Source organism: Chaetodon auriga, chromosome 18 (genome assembly GCF_051107435.1).
Source record: "Chaetodon auriga isolate fChaAug3 chromosome 18, fChaAug3.hap1, whole genome shotgun sequence".
Taxonomy (NCBI): Eukaryota; Metazoa; Chordata; class Actinopteri; order Chaetodontiformes; family Chaetodontidae; genus Chaetodon; species Chaetodon auriga.
The window spans coordinates 13,063,039-13,083,301 of record NC_135091.1 but is presented as its reverse complement, the minus strand read 5'-3'; the positions used below and the strand labels follow the sequence as shown (position 1 = coordinate 13,083,301).

The window sequence follows — 20,263 nt, the reverse complement described above, 5'->3', positions numbered from 1 at the left end:
ACGGGCACCTGTTGTGTGGATTCTTGCCCTTGACGCTGCTGTGCTCTGCTGGATGGTGGGTGTGGTTTGGACTCGTTCTGACCCAGACTTGAACTCCATTACAGCTGTCACTGCTCCACACAGCTATTCCAAACCCTCCGGCCCAGAGAGCAGCACTGGATACTGCAAGGAGGGAAAGAGAGGACAGAGTGAATAAAAGATGCCTCTGACGAGTCTGGATATCAATGCACAGTATATGGAAGGAGGCCAGAGATGTGGCTGATCATGAATATGACACTTAGTTAAAAATGTGTTTCTCACTAAAGTTGCTGTTGAGAATAAAAGCTATGCCACTTTCTTTGGGCCAGTTTTTACCAAAATGTTAATGAGGTAAATTTAATGAGATAAATTTACTTGAGTGTTTGTGCTTTACTTCACTGGTTTCATGTTTTGCTATATTCCACTTCTTCTCCACTACATGTCAGAGATAAATATTGTACTATTTACTCCACCGCAGTTATCTTTGGGTAAAAACTGGACTTGAATACATACAATGAAACTTTGAATTATCTGTTTTAGGGCCACATTACAGTCAAGCCTTTTTAATTTGTTTGGTGGAGGGAAGGATGATTTCAGACTGCTGAATCTTACTGATTGTCAGCCTGTAATCATACCAGCAAACTCAAACCAAAAACCAAACTTCACTGTGTTCACTGCCACTCTTGGTATCTGTGTGGACGCCCTGGAACCTGCTTGGCCATAAAAACTGTATCTGTGTGTGAAAGCTGTCCTTATTTTTGCTTTCTCTCCTACCTTTCTTTGATATTCATTTGCTCTAATGTCTGCATTAGAGCTTGTATCTAATTATTTCTTTATATATCGCTGTAAATTATGTTCTCTGAATTATGTTTTATGAAGATGTTTGTACCTGGGACACCCATAAAACATTTGCACTTATTTTCCATCCATGCCTTCAATTATACATGAACATAACTGTGAAGTATATCCTTAAAATAATGGTCTTTAAAGTCAGTGTCCCAGACCTAATTCTTTATTTTAAACAGCACCGCCACCTGCTGCTCAATCCATATAATTACATCATTATAACATTATAATTATATAGTTTAAGATGTTTTTTGCGAAGAAGATTGAAAATACAGATGAACTGAAACATTTTTCCTTCATCTGAAAGAGTTCAGAAATCCGCAGACTCTGCAGACAAAGACAAGAATCACAGACATAATGCTTTTATATTGTGAAACTTTGTGGGGAAAAACAAGAGGGAATGCAACGTACTTCCTGAAACTCAGGAAATAAGGAAGTTGGCCCACCTTGCTGCAGGATTGCACAGGTGAGGGAGTGGCTACCCGCCGCCTCCTGCTCGACTGTCAGGCCTGGACCCTCCGAGAGGAATAACACTTTGTGTCAAGCTTTTATTCAGAGGAATTCAATCAGAATCAGGTAAGACATAAGATTAACGGATGTTCAGGTGTATTTCAGGCATAGAGGTTCCAGTTTCTGCTGAGGTGGGCTGAATAAGTCATTAGAACTAATCCAAGTGCTGCAACAGGCCCAAGTTTATGGAGGTTATAAACTCATGAAGCTTAAACTTGCAGTTTTGTTGTTGAACCTGTGATACAGAACATGTGTTTCTCCTTGTTAACAGATTTTCTGTTTTGGTGGAGTTGTGCAAAATGTGACACTTGGCTTTGAAGCTTGAATAAGTGTATTTTCAAGGTAATGCATTTGTTACGATGTGAAGCGCAAACTGCCATTTTCTCCCAGAGAGAGACGTTTGTTCATTATCAAAGCAAGTCTGTGCAGGAGGAGAAGCAGCCAGCCACATTCCAGTGCCTGGGGTCATGACGTTGCAATATGCAGACCCTCTGCACAGCACTGCACAGAGAGCAGGCCTGGCTCAATACCTGCCTGTGTTGACAAGAACCTACCTGGAGAAAAGGCTTCTCTACAACGCCTCTGCTTTTACATTTCATGGCTGTTTAAACTCTGTCTCCATAAGGAAAGAGGAGCTCTTTTCACACTGTTTAATTCAGTGATGTGTCAACAATGGCCAGATTTCCAGTTGATATATGAGTTATACAATCACCACATTTTTATCTGGAAAACATCTGACTCTCAAATTACCTTTGAAGAGAAAGTACAGTCTGATAGAGAGCACAAGGTGTTTTCTGAGTTTGTTATTGACAGTTTTCCTATAACGCTAATGTTGTTACACACAAACAGCATCTGATGACACTTGGAATAGGAAGCAGTGCATGTCATGACAGATTCTGGCAAAGACAGATTGTCCTCCATTGCACCACAGTGCAGTAAGACCAAGACAGAGACAGGCAAAGGTTGGACCTGTGTGGGAACTATAGCCTGATTCATTCTGGATTTTTGAGACCAGTACTGATATTTGAGAGTTTAAAAAGTCCAATATTTGTCTGCTAACAGTCATTTTTTTTTGTGAACCCACAACGCAACGGTGGCACTGTTTCTAATGACACTTTCTCACATCCCTGCACGTGTGAATGGGAACAGCGATATTCGGGGACATCTGTATGACTAATTTCCCACCTCAAGGCCGAGTAACACTTCAGGGAAAATGCCAGTACGGCTGTTGTGTGAATGAAAGCAGTAACATTGCAGGGACGTAAAGGGTTACGTCCAAACGTCAAAAGATGCTTTCATGTGGAGCAAACCAGCCAATCACAAGACTCATTGATGGCGTATTGGAATCCACAACTTTTTTCGGTTTGTCGATGACAAAAAACATTACTGCTGGTTTGTTGAATATTAAGTTCATTGCAAGAGCACCTGGCAAAACCAGCACCTCGCTTGCCATATTCCTGAAAATAATAAGAGACTTCCTCTTTGTGGCCCCATCTTCTTCCTCTTCTGTTGAGTTTTATGGCAGTTGGCAGCCAGAAATCCCCGTCTGCTCCAGCATTGCCATGGCATGTGTGAAAAGGCACAAGATGGAATTGTTCCTGAATGTAGCTGCAAGTGTAATAGTGAAAATCACTAGTGATGCCTGAAAGGGAACTACGTGTGTGCTGCAATTTTTTCTTACCTATCGGCCGACATATATGAGGCTGCGACTAATGGTTATTTTCTCACTCGTTTGGTCTTTCAAATGTCAGAAAATAGTGAAAAAATTTACATTACACTATTCTAGAAACCCAAAGTGACATCTTTTAAATATAGTTATTACTGTTTTGGATGACCAGTGGTCCAAAATCTGAAGATATTCAGTTTACACTGATGTAATATAGAGAAAAGCAGCAAACCCTCACCAATGAACTGCAGAATGTTTGGCACGTTTGCTTGAAAAATGACATAAAAATTAATGAATTAACTGTGCAAGAAGCCAAATAATGAAAAAAGTTAGTTTGCCCACATGGCGAGTGAACAGAAAAGAGTGGTTCCTCCAGTCTTCAGCTCAGCCTCGTCGGCCTCTCAGGTGCAGCCTTGTTGAAGTCTGCTGCTTCTCCACCAGCTGCTGTGGAATTTCATTCTCATTTGTCACAATCTGTCACCCTGAATCAGCCCCTGTCATTCACCTCCTGACATCCCTCCGGTACATACTGTACATTTCTAACAGAGCACAGCGGCTCTGAAGCGGCAGCTGTGATGTGCAGGAATAACTCCTAATCTAGACAAATGTTTGGGTACTGAATATTCCTATTTATTGTCCCGCTGCAGCGTTTGTTGTGGCTGAGTGTTGAAAGACTTCCTTCGCTCCACCTCGGTGTCAGTTTGGGATAAAAATCTCCCTCGGGAACAGTTACCATAACAACTCAAGTGCCAGCTTGACAGTGTGTGTGTGTGTGTGTGTGTGTGTGTGTGTGTGTGTGAGGCAACAACACTGTGAGCCTCTGTGTCACTTTTGTTCACTTAAAAAACTGCAGAACTGTTAAAAACAGCTAGAAGAAAGGACTTCATGGCTGTCAGTGATGTGAATCAGGGTTGTTTTTTTTTGCATTGCATTGTTTGGTGCTTCAGATTTGTTTACTTTGTGTGAGGTCTCTATCTGCTCTGACTGCTCTGCTTTCAAAGTAATAGGTCGACTGTAGTCCTGTGAAATTATGAGAAAGGCTCCGGCTACCTTCATGAGTTCAGTGCTAGTGGCGATATGATATTTGAGATATTGATCGTCTATTTTTCTATAAAGCAAAATAAACCAAAACTCAAACGTGAAATACAAAAACATACATAATACATAATTTTCCCAGCACGTATTTTGACATGTTAAAACAGGAATGGCACAGGTGTAATTAATAATATTAGCGATGGCCGTGTTGCGTTTAGGTGAGTCAGTTCCAAGGTTTGCTATTGTGCATGCTCGCCCACTGTGACACTGGGACACTCAGTGTAATCACCTGTGCTTTCCTGCTATGACAAGTCAAAATGTGTGCAGTGAATAAAGATCTATTGAGATTTGTCATGCAGCCTTATTTTCACTGGGCTCAGTCTGTGTTTATCTGAGCCCCATTGTTTGGATTGTAGTGTTTAAGCGTTAAAAACTAAAATCAAGTCTCACACACTTGTTAGCTGAAAGAGAGTGGAGGTCACATGGACTCAGAGAAACACACTCAAAGCTTCAAACACTTCTGCTTATGGCATCATTCATCAGTCGGACCAGACTTGTTCCTCTCTTTTTTCCCCAGTTTTCATTGCCGGTTTTTGTTTTATATGGCTGAAAAAGTTCAGCTAAAAATCCTTTATGAGCTTTTTGTTGACAACTCCTCATTCATCTTTCTTTGCCATTCCTCTTTTCTCTCAAAAATTGAAGAGATCTTGGCGCAGCAGATTTCAAAACGTTGTCTGAGCAACCTGTCATTTATATATGCCACTAGATTTGCTCATCGTTCCGTCAACATGAGCCAAGGAAGCATATTTATGTATCCACAGCCCTACATGCTGTAATCCATGCATGTTTTGTTTTGTCTTAGAAGTACTCCTAAACTTCACCCTCTGCCTCCTCAATCCCCCCTTATCAGGCCTCCCACACCCAGGTGATGGTGCAACATGCCGGCCGTGCTGCACACTCATCTTCACTCTCTTTCCCTTTCTCTCCTTCTCACGACACACACACACACGCATGCATACTTACACACAAACACACCCACACGGCCCTGCTGGGGAATTCATGGCCTCTGGCTAACAAAACACAACCCCGTCCAACAGCGTTGGAAATCCCTGAGAGAAACTCACACAGCTCAGCTCCCTCGCAGCAGCCTAACAGCATGGAGTTTCATTTATGAGAAAACACGGTGTGACAGCCAAAAGGCCCTTTTTGATGGACCCTGTTGTGAGGTGGGTAACTGGCAGAATCTCTCTCTTATAGTTAGGTGTGTTTTCAAGGTTGCTGTCAAGTATTAAGCTCACTCTTTCTCTGTTTGCTGAGTCAACATGCCCTCAGGTTTTTGATTGACAGGGCAGAATATTAATGTGAGGAGTGGAGGTCACACAGGTTGTGTTCAGGCTTTTAAGGTGAGAGCAGCTCTGGATGAATTTTGCTCCTTTTTTGATTTGATGCATCAGTAGGTTTCTGCCCTTCTCAGTGTCGGATGTAACCTTAAAGTTCACTCAAATTGTGTGCACTGAGAAGACTTCAGTCAACTGTTTACACTTGTGTATTTGTAGCTGTGGTTGTGGCTGTGTGCGGAAGTTTGTAAGATCTCCAGCAACCATCACCATGTTTGTTTAGAGCTAAGTGGTTGGAGCAGAATCTCCTGTTGCTGGGATGTGTTTCTTATGTGCTACATGTGTTAAAGGAAGAGTTTGACAATACATTGAAATACACGTATTTGTTTTCTGAGAGTTAAATGAGATGATTAATATCACTCTCATGTCTGTATGCTACATATACATACATACATACACACTAAAACTGAAGCATAAAAATAAGACTTTATCGATCCCACCGAGGAAATTATGTCAATACTGCCAGGAAGTATTACAAAAAGGAAAAAAAACAGATCAGTCTCCCTTTCTCTTTCTGTTTTAAATGTACTACAGCAAGCGAAGGAGAGTCAATTGGAGTTTCTTCTTAATACACTACACAGTGTGTACCTGTGGCAGTAGTTACGCACTACTAAGAAATATGTCCCATACAGTCACACAGACAGACAGACAGACAGACAGACAGAGACTAATTCCATTTTAGTTAGATTAAACAAACAAGATCGTTACTTGGTGAGCTTCGGAGGTCCTGGCAGGCAGATTTTGTTATCTTTTGTACATAGCCAGGCTAGCTGTTTCCATATGTTTCCAGTCTTCATGCTAAGCTAAGCTACTCTGGACAGATATGGGAGTGGTATCACTCTTGGCAATAAAGCAAGTCAGAGCAATTTCAAAACTGTCCGATCATTGCTTTAAGAAAGACAGATGATCTGCTTCATCTGGACTTCTTTCACCTCAGATTCTTGCGTGTAGGATAAACCAACACAAGTTGCATAAGAGCTAAGAAGCTAGTACATGAGCCGGTTAGTCATCGCTCCGTTAGTCACTGTTGTTTGGTTTCAGATAGATTTAGGTGCCGTTTTCGTTTCCGACATTTTGTTGTCCCCGTCAAACTGTAGACGGGTACTTTCCTCTCTCACACTGCGTTTTCAACAGCTGCGTAATGGAATTTAAGTTACATTTGTATTCAGGGACAGGAAGGGATTTCAAGGAATTTTCCTCATTGATGTGGACGGTACAAGTCTCCACACAGTCACAGTTTTTCTCTATGAATCACACAGGCCCTCACTTGAACTCACCGTTAGGAAGGAATGTAATCGGCGGATCTGGGAGTCAAATGATGTGAGTCATAGCGACCACATGGCACAGGATCACAGCATCAATGTGAAGCGTGGCATGACTGTAGTACTATGATGAAGCAAGTCACAGAACAGTGTGTACTCTTGTGTTGAAGACACAGTGCTGTCACTACAGACTTTCATTCGATATATGCAGTTCGATCTTTGCTTCTCCTGCGCCACTATCTTGAAAACCCAAACTTTATTACACAAAACCTAATCCTGTGACAAATCCTAAAATCCTAATCCCAGTTTTTTTCCTCTGTCTGTCAACAGCATGATGTGGATATGATGGTGTCGACCCAGCCTTGAGAATGTATGAGGTGATGTCCGGTGACACCTTGTCCTGGAAGGTGCCCAGTCCAAGACAAAGTGCCTCAGAGTCCAGCCCCGAATCACAGTTCACTGGTGACGGAGGGCCCGTCAAGATCCTCAAAGTGTGCTTCTGCACCAACAATAACTTGGGCAAGAACTTCAAGCTGGTTAAATGTGACAGCTCCTGGCAAATTAAGGTGAGAGTAATATGAGGAAGGGCGGGGATGTGTCAGAAGACCGTGATAAAGAAGGAATCTTAGCTTGTTTAAGTTAAGATCACAGACTGGAAGAAGACTTGTCAAGCTGGGAGGAGGTGTTTTGTATTATAGCCAGAAATCTGTTTTATTTGGCCTCCTTAACATGCCGGAGGGATAATAAATCCTTTATCAGCGCACAAATTATCTCTGCCCTGACAGCATCAGGCAAAAATAAAAATTATCTTCGGTGCTAAAGAAAAGGCAAGTATATCCACGAAGCGCAGTAGATGGCAGGATGACTTAAAGCCCGTGATGCTCACTCTGTCTCCTTCAGGCCATCATTCGTTCGATTCTGGTCAGCGGTCGACTGGGGCCGAACATCGAACACGCTGGATGCTACGGCCTCCTGCTGAAGCACCTGAAGTCAGAGGAACTTCACTGGCTGCATCCAGATCTGACTGTCGGGGAGGTGGAGCAACGCTACGAGAGCCATCATGTGGAAGCTGAGTGGAGGTACAGACGGATTACTCAGATGTTTTCTGTCTTATATGAATGTTATCTGTGGAGAGACATCTACAGTGTTTAATATTAAAGTGATGAACTCGCGTGGTGTGTCTGTTTTCTTTTTGAATGCAGGTATGACCTTCGTATCAGATACGTTCCTGTCAATTTCCTGGAAAAATTCAAAGACGACAGATCTACGTTAGTGTATTTTTACCAACAGGTAACAAGCTGCAGTGCATTTTTTTTCCATGTAATTTAATTTTTTTTAAAATTAATGAATACTTACATTCAGCAGTTTGTTGAAATCTGTTGTATTTACATTTTACACAGCATCCCAATGTTTATGCCATCAAGGTTGTTGACAGGCTATAATAAAGGGAAATGGGGAAAATGTGTGTTATTGAAGTTTACTTTGGCACATCTGAGTCCTCTGTTTCACTTCATGACAGGTGCGCAGTGATTACATGCAGTATCATGCCAGTAAGGTCAGCGATGGGATGGCGCTGCAGCTCGGCTGTTTGGAGATCAGGTGAGTCACTGCGTTCTTCTCATTCTTCTACTTGTTTTAGTGAGTCCAATGGTAAGAGTTACTGTTTGGGATGAAGTGGGATTTATTGCTGAGATGGTTTCTTTTTACAGGAGGTTCTACAAAGACATGAATGCAAAAGGTCTAGAGAAGAAGTCCAACTTTGAGCTGCTAGAGTAAGTTTTTATTCTCCCACAATCTTGTAATTGTAATTCATTCAGCAGCTTCACTCAGACAATGAGTTTAAGTAATCAAACCCTATTAAAAGCCCCACAGGATGATGCTAGAAATGCCTTGGAGCAGCTTGACTTGACTCCTAGTTCACTAAACTGGTGACATGTAGAACATATGATGTTTTAATCTGCCATGGTTTTCAGATTTTTCTGAATTGTGCTTTACACATGCAGAAAAGAAGTGGGCCTGGACCTTTTCTTTCCTCCACAGCTGATCAACAGCATGAAGGTAAACTATCCTGACCATGATTTCAATTCTTACTGACGTTTATTTCTCCGATTTACTACTCAGACCATCATCAGAGTGTACATTAAATAGATAAATAAAACAACGTAAAATTTCCCTGTTTGTGATCCAGTCAAGGCAGCTACGGAAGTTGATCCAGCAAACATTTCAACAGTACGCAACACTCAAGGAGGACGACTGTATGGTCAAGTTTTTTGAGACCTTCAAAGATTTCCACAATTACGATGAAGAGGCTTTCCCATGTGAACTTGTGGTGAGTAGCAACGTCATGTTCAAATTCTCTTCACCTAAATGATAATCACTTCACCTGTATGCCACCTTTCAAAAACAAAGTTAGCAAGTGCTACACAGTAAAAATACATCAAATACAACAAAGATGGGACACTGTGTAAGACATAAATAGAAACAGAATGTGATGATTTGCATTGAAATCTATATTTCATTGAAACTACAGATGACATATCGAGTGCTAAACCCCTCCCCATCTTTACTTCAGACAGACTAAGCCTCTCTGGGAGGCTCTTTTTACAGCCAATCATGTCACTAACCTGTTGCCAGTTAACCTAATTAGCTGTGAGATGTTGCACCAGCTGTTCTCTTTCAGCATTTCACAGCTTTCCCAGTCTTTTGTTGCCACTGTTGCCAACTTGTTTAAAATGTGTTGCTGGCATCTCGAAACTAAATGAGGATTTCATTTTCAAAAATATATTTAGATCATCACATTCTGTTTCTATTACACTGAGTTTGACTGCCCAACATCTCCAGGGAGAGAGTCTCACAGCTGAGAGGCCTGGACAGCAAACTCCCATCAAGATTTAGAACCATTAGAAGGGCCCTGCTGGAGAGATCAGGCTCACTGGGAGTTAGCCGATCACAGACACAGACAGGAGCCAGACAGACAGCTTTAAAAACGAGCAGTAAAATCTTAAAGTCAATTCCAAAACTCACAGGATTGGTGTTCTGCTGTTGCTTCTCTCAGTATGTGTTGCCTCGCAGCAGCATTTTGCACCAGTTTCAGCTCTTTGGATGCTACGCCTGCTCATGCTGTTACCAGAATAAAGTGCATTGCAATAGTCAAGTCTGGAGGATATAAAAGCATGTGTGACATTAAGTCTGCAGAGGAAAGGAATGACCTGATCTGTGTTAGCTGTTTCAGTTGAGCAAAGCAGGACTGCACCACTTCAGTCAGCTGAGCATCAAAGGACACTTCTGATAGTCCTAAATATCAGGAGCTAATATTAACATGAAGAAGAGCAGACTGAGGTTCTCAGTCTGCTCTTCTTCATGTTAATATTACAATCATTGAAACACTCTCACCTGTCAACAGCAAGGTTGGAGTCTGTCAGTGGAGCTGGTCATCGGTGGGAGGGGAATTCGCCAACGCACACAGAAGAATTCAGCGGTAAGCATGACGAGGGGAAGGGAGGAATTTGACCTTTCATTGTATAGCACGTTAGCTGAGTTATACATCTACTCTGTCTCGCCTAGTTCGAGGTTGTATGTTAAAGGATTTAGTGAGCATTAGAGGTTAGATTAGAGGTGTTTTCCCCAAGTCTTTATGCTAAGCTAAGCTAACTGGCAGCTTCATATTTATCATTTTCACAGTAAATTGATGAAGTGTATGTGTTCCAGAGATGAGTTCCTGCCGGATTTTTTAGGTCTAGACATATTTTGCCAAGAAACTGGTCCATATCTCTGCCATCAGTGGATGCTGCATCATTATATATCTGACTCAGCTTGCCAAACATAATCAGTACCTTCATAATTGAGCTCACCGCGTTCTGTTTTTTCTGCCTCAGCCTGTTTTTCTAGCCGACTTCAAACAGATCAAGAGAATACAATGCTTATCTCAGAGCGACGGCAAAGCTCTCATAAACCTCGATGTAGAGGGGGCCAGACAAGTAAGTACCACAACACCACTATCTCCCTATTACACAATATTACTTTGCACAGATCAGAATAGCTGAAATTAGTACATTTACTATGGAGAGTGTTTGCTCAGGAAATTTGATCCAGTACGTGTGCTTACGTTGTCATGTCCTTTCTGGTAGCGCCTATCCATCAATATGGCCACCGTCCCTATGGCAGAGAACATGATGGATCTTATTGATGGGTACTGCCGCTTGGAAAATGACACAGATGACAGTGTTATCCACCGACCAAATAAAGGTGTGTTCTCAACATCACTGTGGTTACAGCTACAATAGAAAGCAGGAATTTGTCGTTTTTAAGGTTAGAGCATAGTTGGATGCCTTAAAATCTGCATGAAAGATTCTTAAGATGTATTATTTAAACTCAATTATCATAACTAATTTATATTCTAGATGCCAATGCACGAAGTGCTCTACCTGACATTCCTACAGGGTGAGTGGCTTATGGCTGTTTTATGACTTTGATTTACAGCTTTATGCCCTTTCTCAGCTCTCAGAGTCCAAGCTGTACAAAATGAAAAGTTAAGAGTTATTGATGAGAAAGGCTATTTTATTGAGCCAGTGTTCACAGGAGCCATGATTTGAAAACTTATGATCGGGGCTTTCTCTCGTTCTGTCTTTTCTGTGGAGCAGCAGAGACAGCAGCTCCATCAGACACAGCATGGGTGAGCTGACAGTTTTACACAACCTCCACATATACGGCAGAACTTAGCAGCTTCATTTTCCAGGTTTTAAAACCAGACCTTTCTGTCATTGTCCTGTATGAACAAGCAGTGAGGTTAAGATAATTTCTTTTGTATTTTCAGGGTCAGATATCTACTGTGAGATTCTTGATGAAAGGCCGAAATCAGGTTTGTTGAGAGTTTGCATTCACATATTTTACAGAACAATAATTGTGGGAAGGCACCGTTGAACTTTCGTGTATTTAAATCTTGTTCAGTAGTGAAATACGGCATCGACCGAAATGACATTGTTCTCGGCCGAATCCTTGGCGAGGGGTTTTTCGGGGAAGTCTACGAAGGAGTTTACAAAAAAGATGTAAGTTTGTCTTCGTTGTTGAAGTGTATCAATACCAACAGCATGCAATCATTTGCAAAATGCCTGCGTTTACTGACCATGGTTTAATGAAGTGTTCCTGAGCCCATGTAGTAATATCCCTTATCCAGTCATGTGTTCACAAAGTGGTGAACCTCACTCCATCCTCGCTTGTGAGTGACAGCCTTTCCAGGATGTCCCTTTCATACCCAATCATGATACTATCACCTGTTACCAATGAACCTGTTTACCTGTGGAATGTTCCAAGCAGGTGTTTTTGGAGCATTCCACATCTGTCCCAGTCTTTAGTCGCTCCTGTCCCAACTTGTCAGACTTCAACTTCATTGATTTTTGTAAATATCTCCTTATTCTGAATTTGATGCAGCAACATGTTTCAAACAAGTTGGGACAGGAGCAACAAAAGACTGGGAAAGCTGGGGAATGCTAAAGAAAACAGCTGGTGGAACATCTCAAAGTTAATTAGGTTAACTGGCAACAGGTTAGCAAAATGTCTGGGTACAAAGCGAGCCTCCCAGAGAGGCGGAGTCTTTGTTCACCGCCCTGTGACAGACCAGGCTGGCAACAAGTTAAGAATAATGTTTCTCAATGTAAAATTGCAAAGAATTTGGGGATTTGTCTACAGTACATAATGTCATTAAAAGATTCAGAGAATCTAATGAAATCTCTGTATAAGGAACAAGGCCAAATACCTATATTGGATGGCCTCAGATGGCACTGCATTGACAAGACAGGCTTGCATTGGGCTCAGGAAGACTTCCAAAGTCCATGGTCTGCTGGAACCAGAGAAAGTCTGGTGTTTTTGCTTAATCAGTAATCGTTGCAGCTATAAAGTATTGCATGTTCACATTATAAACAGGCTGTGTACAGTGTGTGTTGTATGTTTGCATCAATGCTCTTAAACGTTCACAGCGTCAATGAATCTTTTTGGGTTGTTGATTGAACAGAGTGGCGAGAGGGTTAATGTAGCAGTGAAGACCTGCAAAGACTGTTCACCTGATGTCATGGAGAAGTTCATGAGTGAAGCAGGTAATGAGAAAAGATGTGCTGAAAATAATAAAAGAACTGTGATAACAATGACAGCAACACGGTGAACTCTGTGTGCATTTGCCAGTAATTATGAAGAACCTGGATCATCAGCACATCGTCAAACTGATTGGGATCATCGAGGAGGATCCTGTGTGGATTGTCATGGAGCTTTATCAGTATGGAGAGGTTAGTGACAATCTTAATGTCATGGTTTGTTTTCCAGTTTGAACACAGTCCTACTGTGTAATTGAACCTTTTAGTCACAGAGAATGACATTTCTCTGCTCAAGAGGATTCACACAGTAAAAGAATGCAGCTCACTGACATCTTGCCCAGCTCTGGCATGAGTCATCTCTGACCGTGCTACAGCCAGATTCATTCATCTCAGCATGAAAGTGTCACAGAGACTCTAAGTGAATCCATGTCTCACTTAAATGTTGACATTCTTGCAGCTGGGGAACTACCTAACTCAGAACCAGAAAAAGCTGACAAATACAACCCTGGTGCTGTTCAGCCTGCAGATCTGCAAAGCTCTCGTCTACCTCGAGGGGGTCAACATGGTGCACAGGTGAGGGAGTCCTTCTGTTCTTTGTGTTGTTATCCAGAAAGTGGAGAAGCTGCTGTTGTCTTCCGTCTATGCACATTAAAGTGTCTAAAAATAACAATGTTATGTACTTACATTCTCCCATCACCTCGTCATTTCTGCCTGAGTCACGTCAGATTGATTTTCATTGGCCATGGTGGTTTTTTAACAATGAAGAAAACAACTCCCATGATCCCATGCTTCTTCACCACATCATCAAAGTCTGTCTTTTTTCCTCGTTGTGTTGATTGAGAGACCCCTAGAGGCAGAAATGACATCCTGCGGGTTTAAATGTCTTCAAACAACAACCATGACTCACAATCAATTTGTCCAATCAACAGACAAAGAGACCTGAGCAGCTAACCCATGCTGATTCTGTTTGAAATGATAATGTTTGTGCAGTATGTCTGCAGCACAACTAATAGGTCTTCTGTATGATAAATTAGGACCTTTGTTACTGTCATAAGAAAAGAGGCTGAACACGCAGAGTCACGGCATGTTCCTGAAATGATGTCTTGTGATTTGCTGCACAGTGGTGCTTCATACGGATGTTGAGGAAAGAGGACAGTCTTATCAATAGATGTAGCTGGAAAAAAAGGCCAAAACAGCCTCTGAATGTAAACGGAGTCATATGAGGTTGTAAACTTTTCTTTTTGAACTTATAAATATTTATACGGAAACACAACATTGCAGAAAGTTGATGTGAGATGACAAAAACGCGTTTCACTCAGCCGCTTCTGCAGAATGTTATCAACAGGTTTCAGGCAGCAAAGCAGTCACTCGTGGATTCAATCTCCCGTGAAGAAAAAAATGCAGACAAAGGAAATTATTCTCTGCCTGTGTGGGAAATGCAAACATTCCTCTCATATTATGTTCTGCTGCAGCCGTGGCAGCGCTGCAGTGATGGAGAGGCCCATGCAGGTCCATCAGTGAGGGCTGGAGGTCATTGAAGTGTCTCTGCTCTGTCCTGAACAGACCACTCTTCAGATTCTGCTTGTATTATCTGTGTTTTCATCATCTTTATCTCGACCCACATAAACCTCTGGTCTATTCGTGTTCTGCCAGAGACATTGCGGTTCGGAACGTGTTAGTCGCCAGTCCAGACTGTGTGAAGCTCGGAGACTTCGGTCTGTCCAGATACATTGAGGATGAAGAGTACTACAAAGGTGAGACATGCACTAGACTGACTAATGCGGAAGGAGCATGAAATAATATACGTCTTCATATTCCTGTTCAAAGAAGAAGAACACTGACTTCAAAATACTGACGTCTTCCATTTCCTTGCAGCGTCAGTGACTCGGTTGCCGATCAAGTGGATGGCCCCAGAATCCATCAACTTCAGACGCTTCACCTCAGCCAGCGACGTCTGGATGTTTGGTGAGCTTGCAAACAAACAGTATGACAGCTCAACGCAAACACATTTAAGGGGTTCATTTGGGGGAACGAATCAGGAAAGCACACTTGCTCACACATGGCGACAGGCAGGTGGCTAGTTAATCTTCAACCCAAACAAGCACTGTGTGATTTTATGAAATGGTAAAACTGATTTCCAGAGACTTCCAAAGTGCTGTAGGCACAGGGATTGATGTCTTCTTTTGGGGGAAACGGGGATGATGGGTTGGAAACCACTTTATATACATTTGTATAGAGAATTTACAGGGTCTCCTAATTACAAGATTCAGTAATCAGATAAAGTATCATCTTTTATCACCTGTCTTCATTCTTTAAAGGACCAGTGCATAGAATTTAGGGCCACCATATTGGCAGAAATAGCATATGATATTCATATGTATGTTTTCATTAGTGTATAATCAGCTGAAAATAAGGATTGTCATGTTTTTGTTTCTTAGATGAGCTCTTCACATCTCTCTTCTTCCTCTTCCATGGAGTCTGCTATGTTGCACTGCTGTGTTTGTACAGTAGCCTCCATAGGGTGACGGGAGGGGTATTCAGTTTAGTTGCAATCTGCAATGTCACCACTAGATGCACCTAAATCCTGCACACTGGTCCTTTAACATGAATCAGCACCGTCTCGTAGTCCACTTCATAGGCACACTGTGATGGTCGTCTCTGGTGCATATTAATAAACTTATCACAGTCAAATAGTTCACATTGAACATTCAAAATAAGTGTTTCCTCGCTGTCTTCACTTGCCTTTATGACCACACCAGCCTTCACGCTGCTGGTTTGTCCGACTGCTGAAAATCAGTCCACTTGTTTCCTTGCTAATGAACTGATTTGCAAACATGGACTCATCCTCCGTGCTCAGATTTTCCCCTTTGTCTGTGTTTTTCTGTGTTTGCATTGCCCGATAGCTGTATGCATGTGGGAGATAATGAGTTGTGGGCAGCAGCCTTTTTTCTGGCTTGAGAACAGAGACGTAATCAACCAACTGGAGCAGGGAATCAGGCTGCCCAAGCCAGACAACTGCCCTCCTGCCCTCTACTCGCTCATGACCCGCTGCTGGTCCTACGACCCCAGAGAGAGGCCCAACTTCACGGAGCTGGTGGTCAAGATTAGGTATTTCTTTATGAAATATAAAATGACTGAATGAATGCAACGCAAACTGAGATGCTTTAATGAAGGACAGGATAGTGGTGATCTGTTTTCTGGTCAGCTTTTAAATTGTAGAAATTGAGATGGGGGAACAGATATTGAAGATCAGCAGTGAACTGAATTCAATCTGTCTATTTGAAATGGTTTAGTGATTTTTGTACCTCTTGGCTCAGACAAGATGATAACTTTAATTTCTCAGTGACGTCCACAAGATGGAGAAGGAGCAGGAAGTGGAGAGAGAGAGGGACAGAGCGCGCTCCACAAAGTTTTTCGACAGCAAGTTCAACTTTAACGAGCCTCCTCCGAAGGTGTGAATCTCTTCAGCCACTGTCACGTGTTACAAAACAACACTTTTATGGAGCTTATTTCCTGCCAAACCTCAACAAACGAAAAACATGCAAACACAAAACACCATTAACACGCTAATGCATTTTCCAACATGTTTCTAATGTCAGGCAACAGAATTATGTATAATTATGGGCATGGCCACTTTGAGTGACAGCTAGCCACTGGGTTTTTTTAAGTTTGTTAATGGTGAGGTTTATATGCAAACCACACTGTTTGTGAGAGAGTCACAGGTTATTTGTCCCAAGCTTTGGCAGGAAATTAGCTCCATACACATTATCCAGATTTAATGAACATAGTTCTGCATGTTCTAATACATGTTTTCAACATTTGCTTTAGCCTTCAAGAATGAAACCAGGGCGGTTTGGGAACACGCTCAGTATTGGTTTACACATTCAGGTACAGTAGTGAACCCAGGTGACCTCTAACGATGCCTGTTTCCTCCCAAACGACAGGCTGTACTTTACAGGCTTTATTTTTATCTAAGTGATGTGTGTGTGTGTGTGCGCGCGCATGTGTGTGTGCAGCTGAACGAGGCTTTGTGTGCCAGCTCACCTGACCTGGCCAGCCCATCTGAATATCAGTCACCTGTCGACTCCATGAACACTCTTACGTTGCCAGCCAGGTCCCCTCGGCGTCGAAGCATGGGGGTAAGAAAGACTCAGCTGTGTGTTTGTCTGTCCATTTTATTACATTAGAAGTCACATGTCAAATGCTGGCAAACCCGCAGTACTAAAGCATTACACCTACGTTAAAAATGAACGCATTAAGAGAATTTCTGCCCTGTTAACCATTGTGCTTCCTGATTCTAGGAGAGCGAGTTTCTCAGAGTGGAAGCAAACAGCAGGGAGGACGCTCAGCGCCTGTGGCAGAAGGAGAGGCAGCACATGCAGGATACTCTCCGCCGGCAGAAAGAGCAGATGATTGAGGATAAAAAGTGGCTGGAGAAGGAGGAGAGACTCCTGGTGGGAAGCAGAGCATCATTAACTTTTCTCAAACCCCTCTCTGTGACTCTGTGTCCCGACACTTCCGAATTCAGTGTGGCCCTGGAGGCTACGCTGAACGAGGTGTCATTAAACAATATCAGCCCACTTGTTCACTCTCGACGCCCCACTAGTCTTAAACTGAACGCTCCCCTGATAACAGTCCCAAAGAGGGGGTCCATGTCCATATGCTATAAAATGAACCTGCCTGTTCTTTTGCAGGACCCCATGGGACCAGAGGATACTGCCAAGCCAGGGGTAGGTGTCCACAGACACAGCTCTGATTTAAAGGAAGAACCGCCCATAAAAAGCCATAAAATTTAAAAATTCTGCACCAACAGTAACGGTAGCTTGATTATTTCAATTGGAAATCAGTGAAAAGTGCAATGATGACACAGTGTGTGATTATGTGTATTTAGACAACATATACATTCTTACAGTAAGACATATAATACTAGTGTATATTAATACATATAATATCTAAATAATAAAATAAGAAGAAAAAGGTCACATAAAAGACATGTTTTCCGCCTCCTTCAGTGATCATAAACACACAAATTGGTGCACTTTTGGGTATTTGCACTCCAGTCACACATCACCATCAGCTTAATGCAAAAGACTTCACATATTGTTCTTTGGGGTTATCAACAGGCATTCTGGGAAATATAGGACACCATGATTTGAAGTACAGGAGGCACATTCAGTGAACGCTGATGCCACTAATTTGTCAGATTTAATCATAAGGAATTGAGTGATTGTCACAGATTGGGAATATACAACAATGTAAATGAAAAGCAGGGGAACTCTTCCTTTAAACTTTGTATTTCCGTTTACTTTTCTTGTGAGGAATCTGAATTCTTTTCTGCTGTTTACTCGGATTACCGTAGTGCATTACAGTCTATAGTGTTTGTGAGCTATTGGATATGTTGACAGTGACATTACAGAGAGAATGTTTGTATTTTGTACTCCTCATGAGATTTATCTCTTATTCTTTCTAGTCCCCTGAAGCTGACGCTGAGAACGGTGAGTGCTTAGAGGAAATCCACAAATCCACACTATCATTCCTCTCTCTATCCTCCCGTCTGTCTTTTCTTCTCTGTCTCTCATATTCTGCTTCTATCTGCCAACAGCACCTCCAGAGAAGCCCCCACGACTCACAGCGCAGGTAATTATACCCATTCAGTTTTGGATTGGAATATCCTTTAAGAGGACTGAGATGGCAATTTAATTATATTAGCTTGGAATTTTAGATTGAATAAGAATTTATAATGAACTGGATCATCTAAAATAAAAGTAAAATTACCCTTGAGTTGAAGGGGCATTGATGCCAGCTTGCATTTAAATGAGTGTCAGTGATCCTTTGTGTAAAGTAATAAGGATTTTCAGTATTAAAGCACACTATTCCCTCTTCCTCAGCCTGCACCCACAGCTGAGCTGGACCGCTCTGATGACAAGGTATATAAGTCCGTCATGGATCTGGTCAAAGTTGTTGTGCAGCTCAAGAATGACATCACCGAGCTGCATCCGGAACAGTACATCACCATCGTCCAGGTCTGCTTTTCACTTCAAATTTAAAGACTGTGAATTGTAACTGAAGTCCAACCCACACCTGATTAATTGCCCGCACTGATCTCTGCCCACAGTCTGTTGGGATGGCTTTACGAGACCTGATCCGCAGTGTGGATGACATACTGCCCACCCTACACGAGTCAGTCAGGACTGAGGTACTGAACAGTGTCTGCAGCTTGTTTGCTGTGTTCTCTCATCTCTTTACTTGCTTTCTTTATTGATTCCTCCACCAAGCTGTCCCTGCTGCTTGTCCCTGGAATAAAAAAATGCTAGAACTCCTCTTCAAACACAAAGAAGCAAAGAGGAAATGCTTGCACACCACCAGGACCCTGAAACTGAAGCAGCTAAATGGAATTCAGACTTCAATGATGTTATTCACACCTGTGCTTTTCCCACTGTCACATATCAACATGTCTTCCATCATGTTTGCAGATCGAGGGCACCCAGAAGCTGCTGAACAATGACATGGCGGAGCTGATCAGCAAAATGCGGCTGGCCCAGCAGAACGCCATCACCTCTTTGAAGGAGGAGTGTAAGAAACAGATGCTGGCTGCAGCACACACTCTGGCTATGGACAGCAAGAACATGCTGGATGCTGTGGACCAAGCCAGAGTCAGGGCCAATTTAGCCAAGCCTGTGGCCCCCTAGTGGACTATAATCTGTGTTATTCAGTTCATACATCAAGCTTAAATCAGACTTCTTCTCATCTGTTGGCCAGAATTCACATTTGCACATTTGTTTTATAATCAAACTGCTTAAATTAAGGTTGTGGCAGTTCTTTAGAGTCGTATTGTTGAGTTTAAACATGATGCAGCAACTTGATGTGCACAACTTGGGAAAATGTGGATGTGCACACTCACCAAGTATGTACACTGAAACTGATGATGGTCTGTGGGCGTCACGTTTAGTATCCCGTCATTTCAGACATTGACACATGTTCTCATTTGTGATTGGTGAGTTGTCGACTTATCTGCTCAGAAACTGAATGATCCTTGTAAATATAAAATGCTTCTTAAGACATGTACAACAGACCTCACTGCAGAGAAAAGTTAAAGTAATGTAAAGCAAATTCAACATGAGTAAATGTTTCCTCTCCCAAACCTGTCAGCCGTAGCCTGAGTGAAATATGTAGCTGACAAAACCAAAAAGTTCGTCAGCTGTTGAGCTCTTCAAGTGTTCTTGATACATACAGAACATATCTCAAGCAAAATTAGGAGAGGACGACTGCAGTGGTGGATAGTCAGATATGTCTCAGGTTCAACTCGGTTTTCATGTTTTGTCCGTTATCATTATTATAAAATATGTAATTCTAGCATGTAAATCAAGTGATATAAAAATAAATACCATGATGCATATGACTGTACACTGTCTGTTCATATATCTCTTTTGTGATGTGGCATTTAAA

At 42.1% G+C, this 20,263-nt stretch overlaps 1 protein-coding gene across 4 annotated transcripts; it reads left to right on the top strand.

The window, feature by feature from the left end:
• Positions 1-1,349: 1,349 nt before the first annotated feature.
• On the top strand, positions 1,350-20,213 carry ptk2bb (protein tyrosine kinase 2 beta, b). 4 transcript variants are annotated; one of them, XM_076756063.1, is made up of 31 exons: positions 1,350-1,440; positions 7,065-7,300; positions 7,635-7,813; positions 7,937-8,024; positions 8,254-8,333; positions 8,444-8,506; positions 8,738-8,792; positions 8,923-9,063; positions 10,138-10,212; positions 10,610-10,711; positions 10,862-10,979; positions 11,135-11,174; positions 11,375-11,406; positions 11,548-11,592; positions 11,682-11,779; positions 12,742-12,823; positions 12,909-13,009; positions 13,275-13,390; positions 14,471-14,571; positions 14,693-14,782; positions 15,721-15,925; positions 16,161-16,269; positions 16,646-16,705; positions 16,834-16,956; positions 17,119-17,271; positions 17,512-17,547; positions 18,288-18,312; positions 18,420-18,454; positions 18,706-18,840; positions 18,933-19,013; positions 19,291-20,213. In XM_076756063.1, exons 2-31 carry the CDS (start codon positions 7,103-7,105, stop codon positions 19,504-19,506), a joined length of 2,982 nt encoding a protein of 993 aa, XP_076612178.1. In that variant the 5' UTR covers positions 1,350-1,440; positions 7,065-7,102; the 3' UTR covers positions 19,507-20,213. The 4 variants fall into 4 exon arrangements, with proteins under 4 accessions (XP_076612178.1, XP_076612177.1, XP_076612174.1 ...); XM_076756062.1 differs by having other exon boundaries at positions 11,685-11,779; positions 17,119-17,547; XM_076756059.1 differs by having other exon boundaries at positions 17,119-17,547.
• The last annotated feature ends 50 nt before the right edge of the window (positions 20,214-20,263 follow it).

Coding starts and splice junctions, on each gene's coding strand:
- ptk2bb (XM_076756059.1), top strand. CDS start 7,103: ATGTATGAGGTGATGTCCGGTGACACCTTGTCCTGGAAGGTGCCCAGT. Junction 8,334..8,443: donor CTCGGCTGTTTGGAGATCAG/GTGAGTCACTGC, acceptor TTCTTTTTACAG/GAGGTTCTACAAAGACATGA. Junction 18,455..18,705: donor CCCCACGACTCACAGCGCAG/GTAATTATACCC, acceptor CCTCTTCCTCAG/CCTGCACCCACAGCTGAGCT.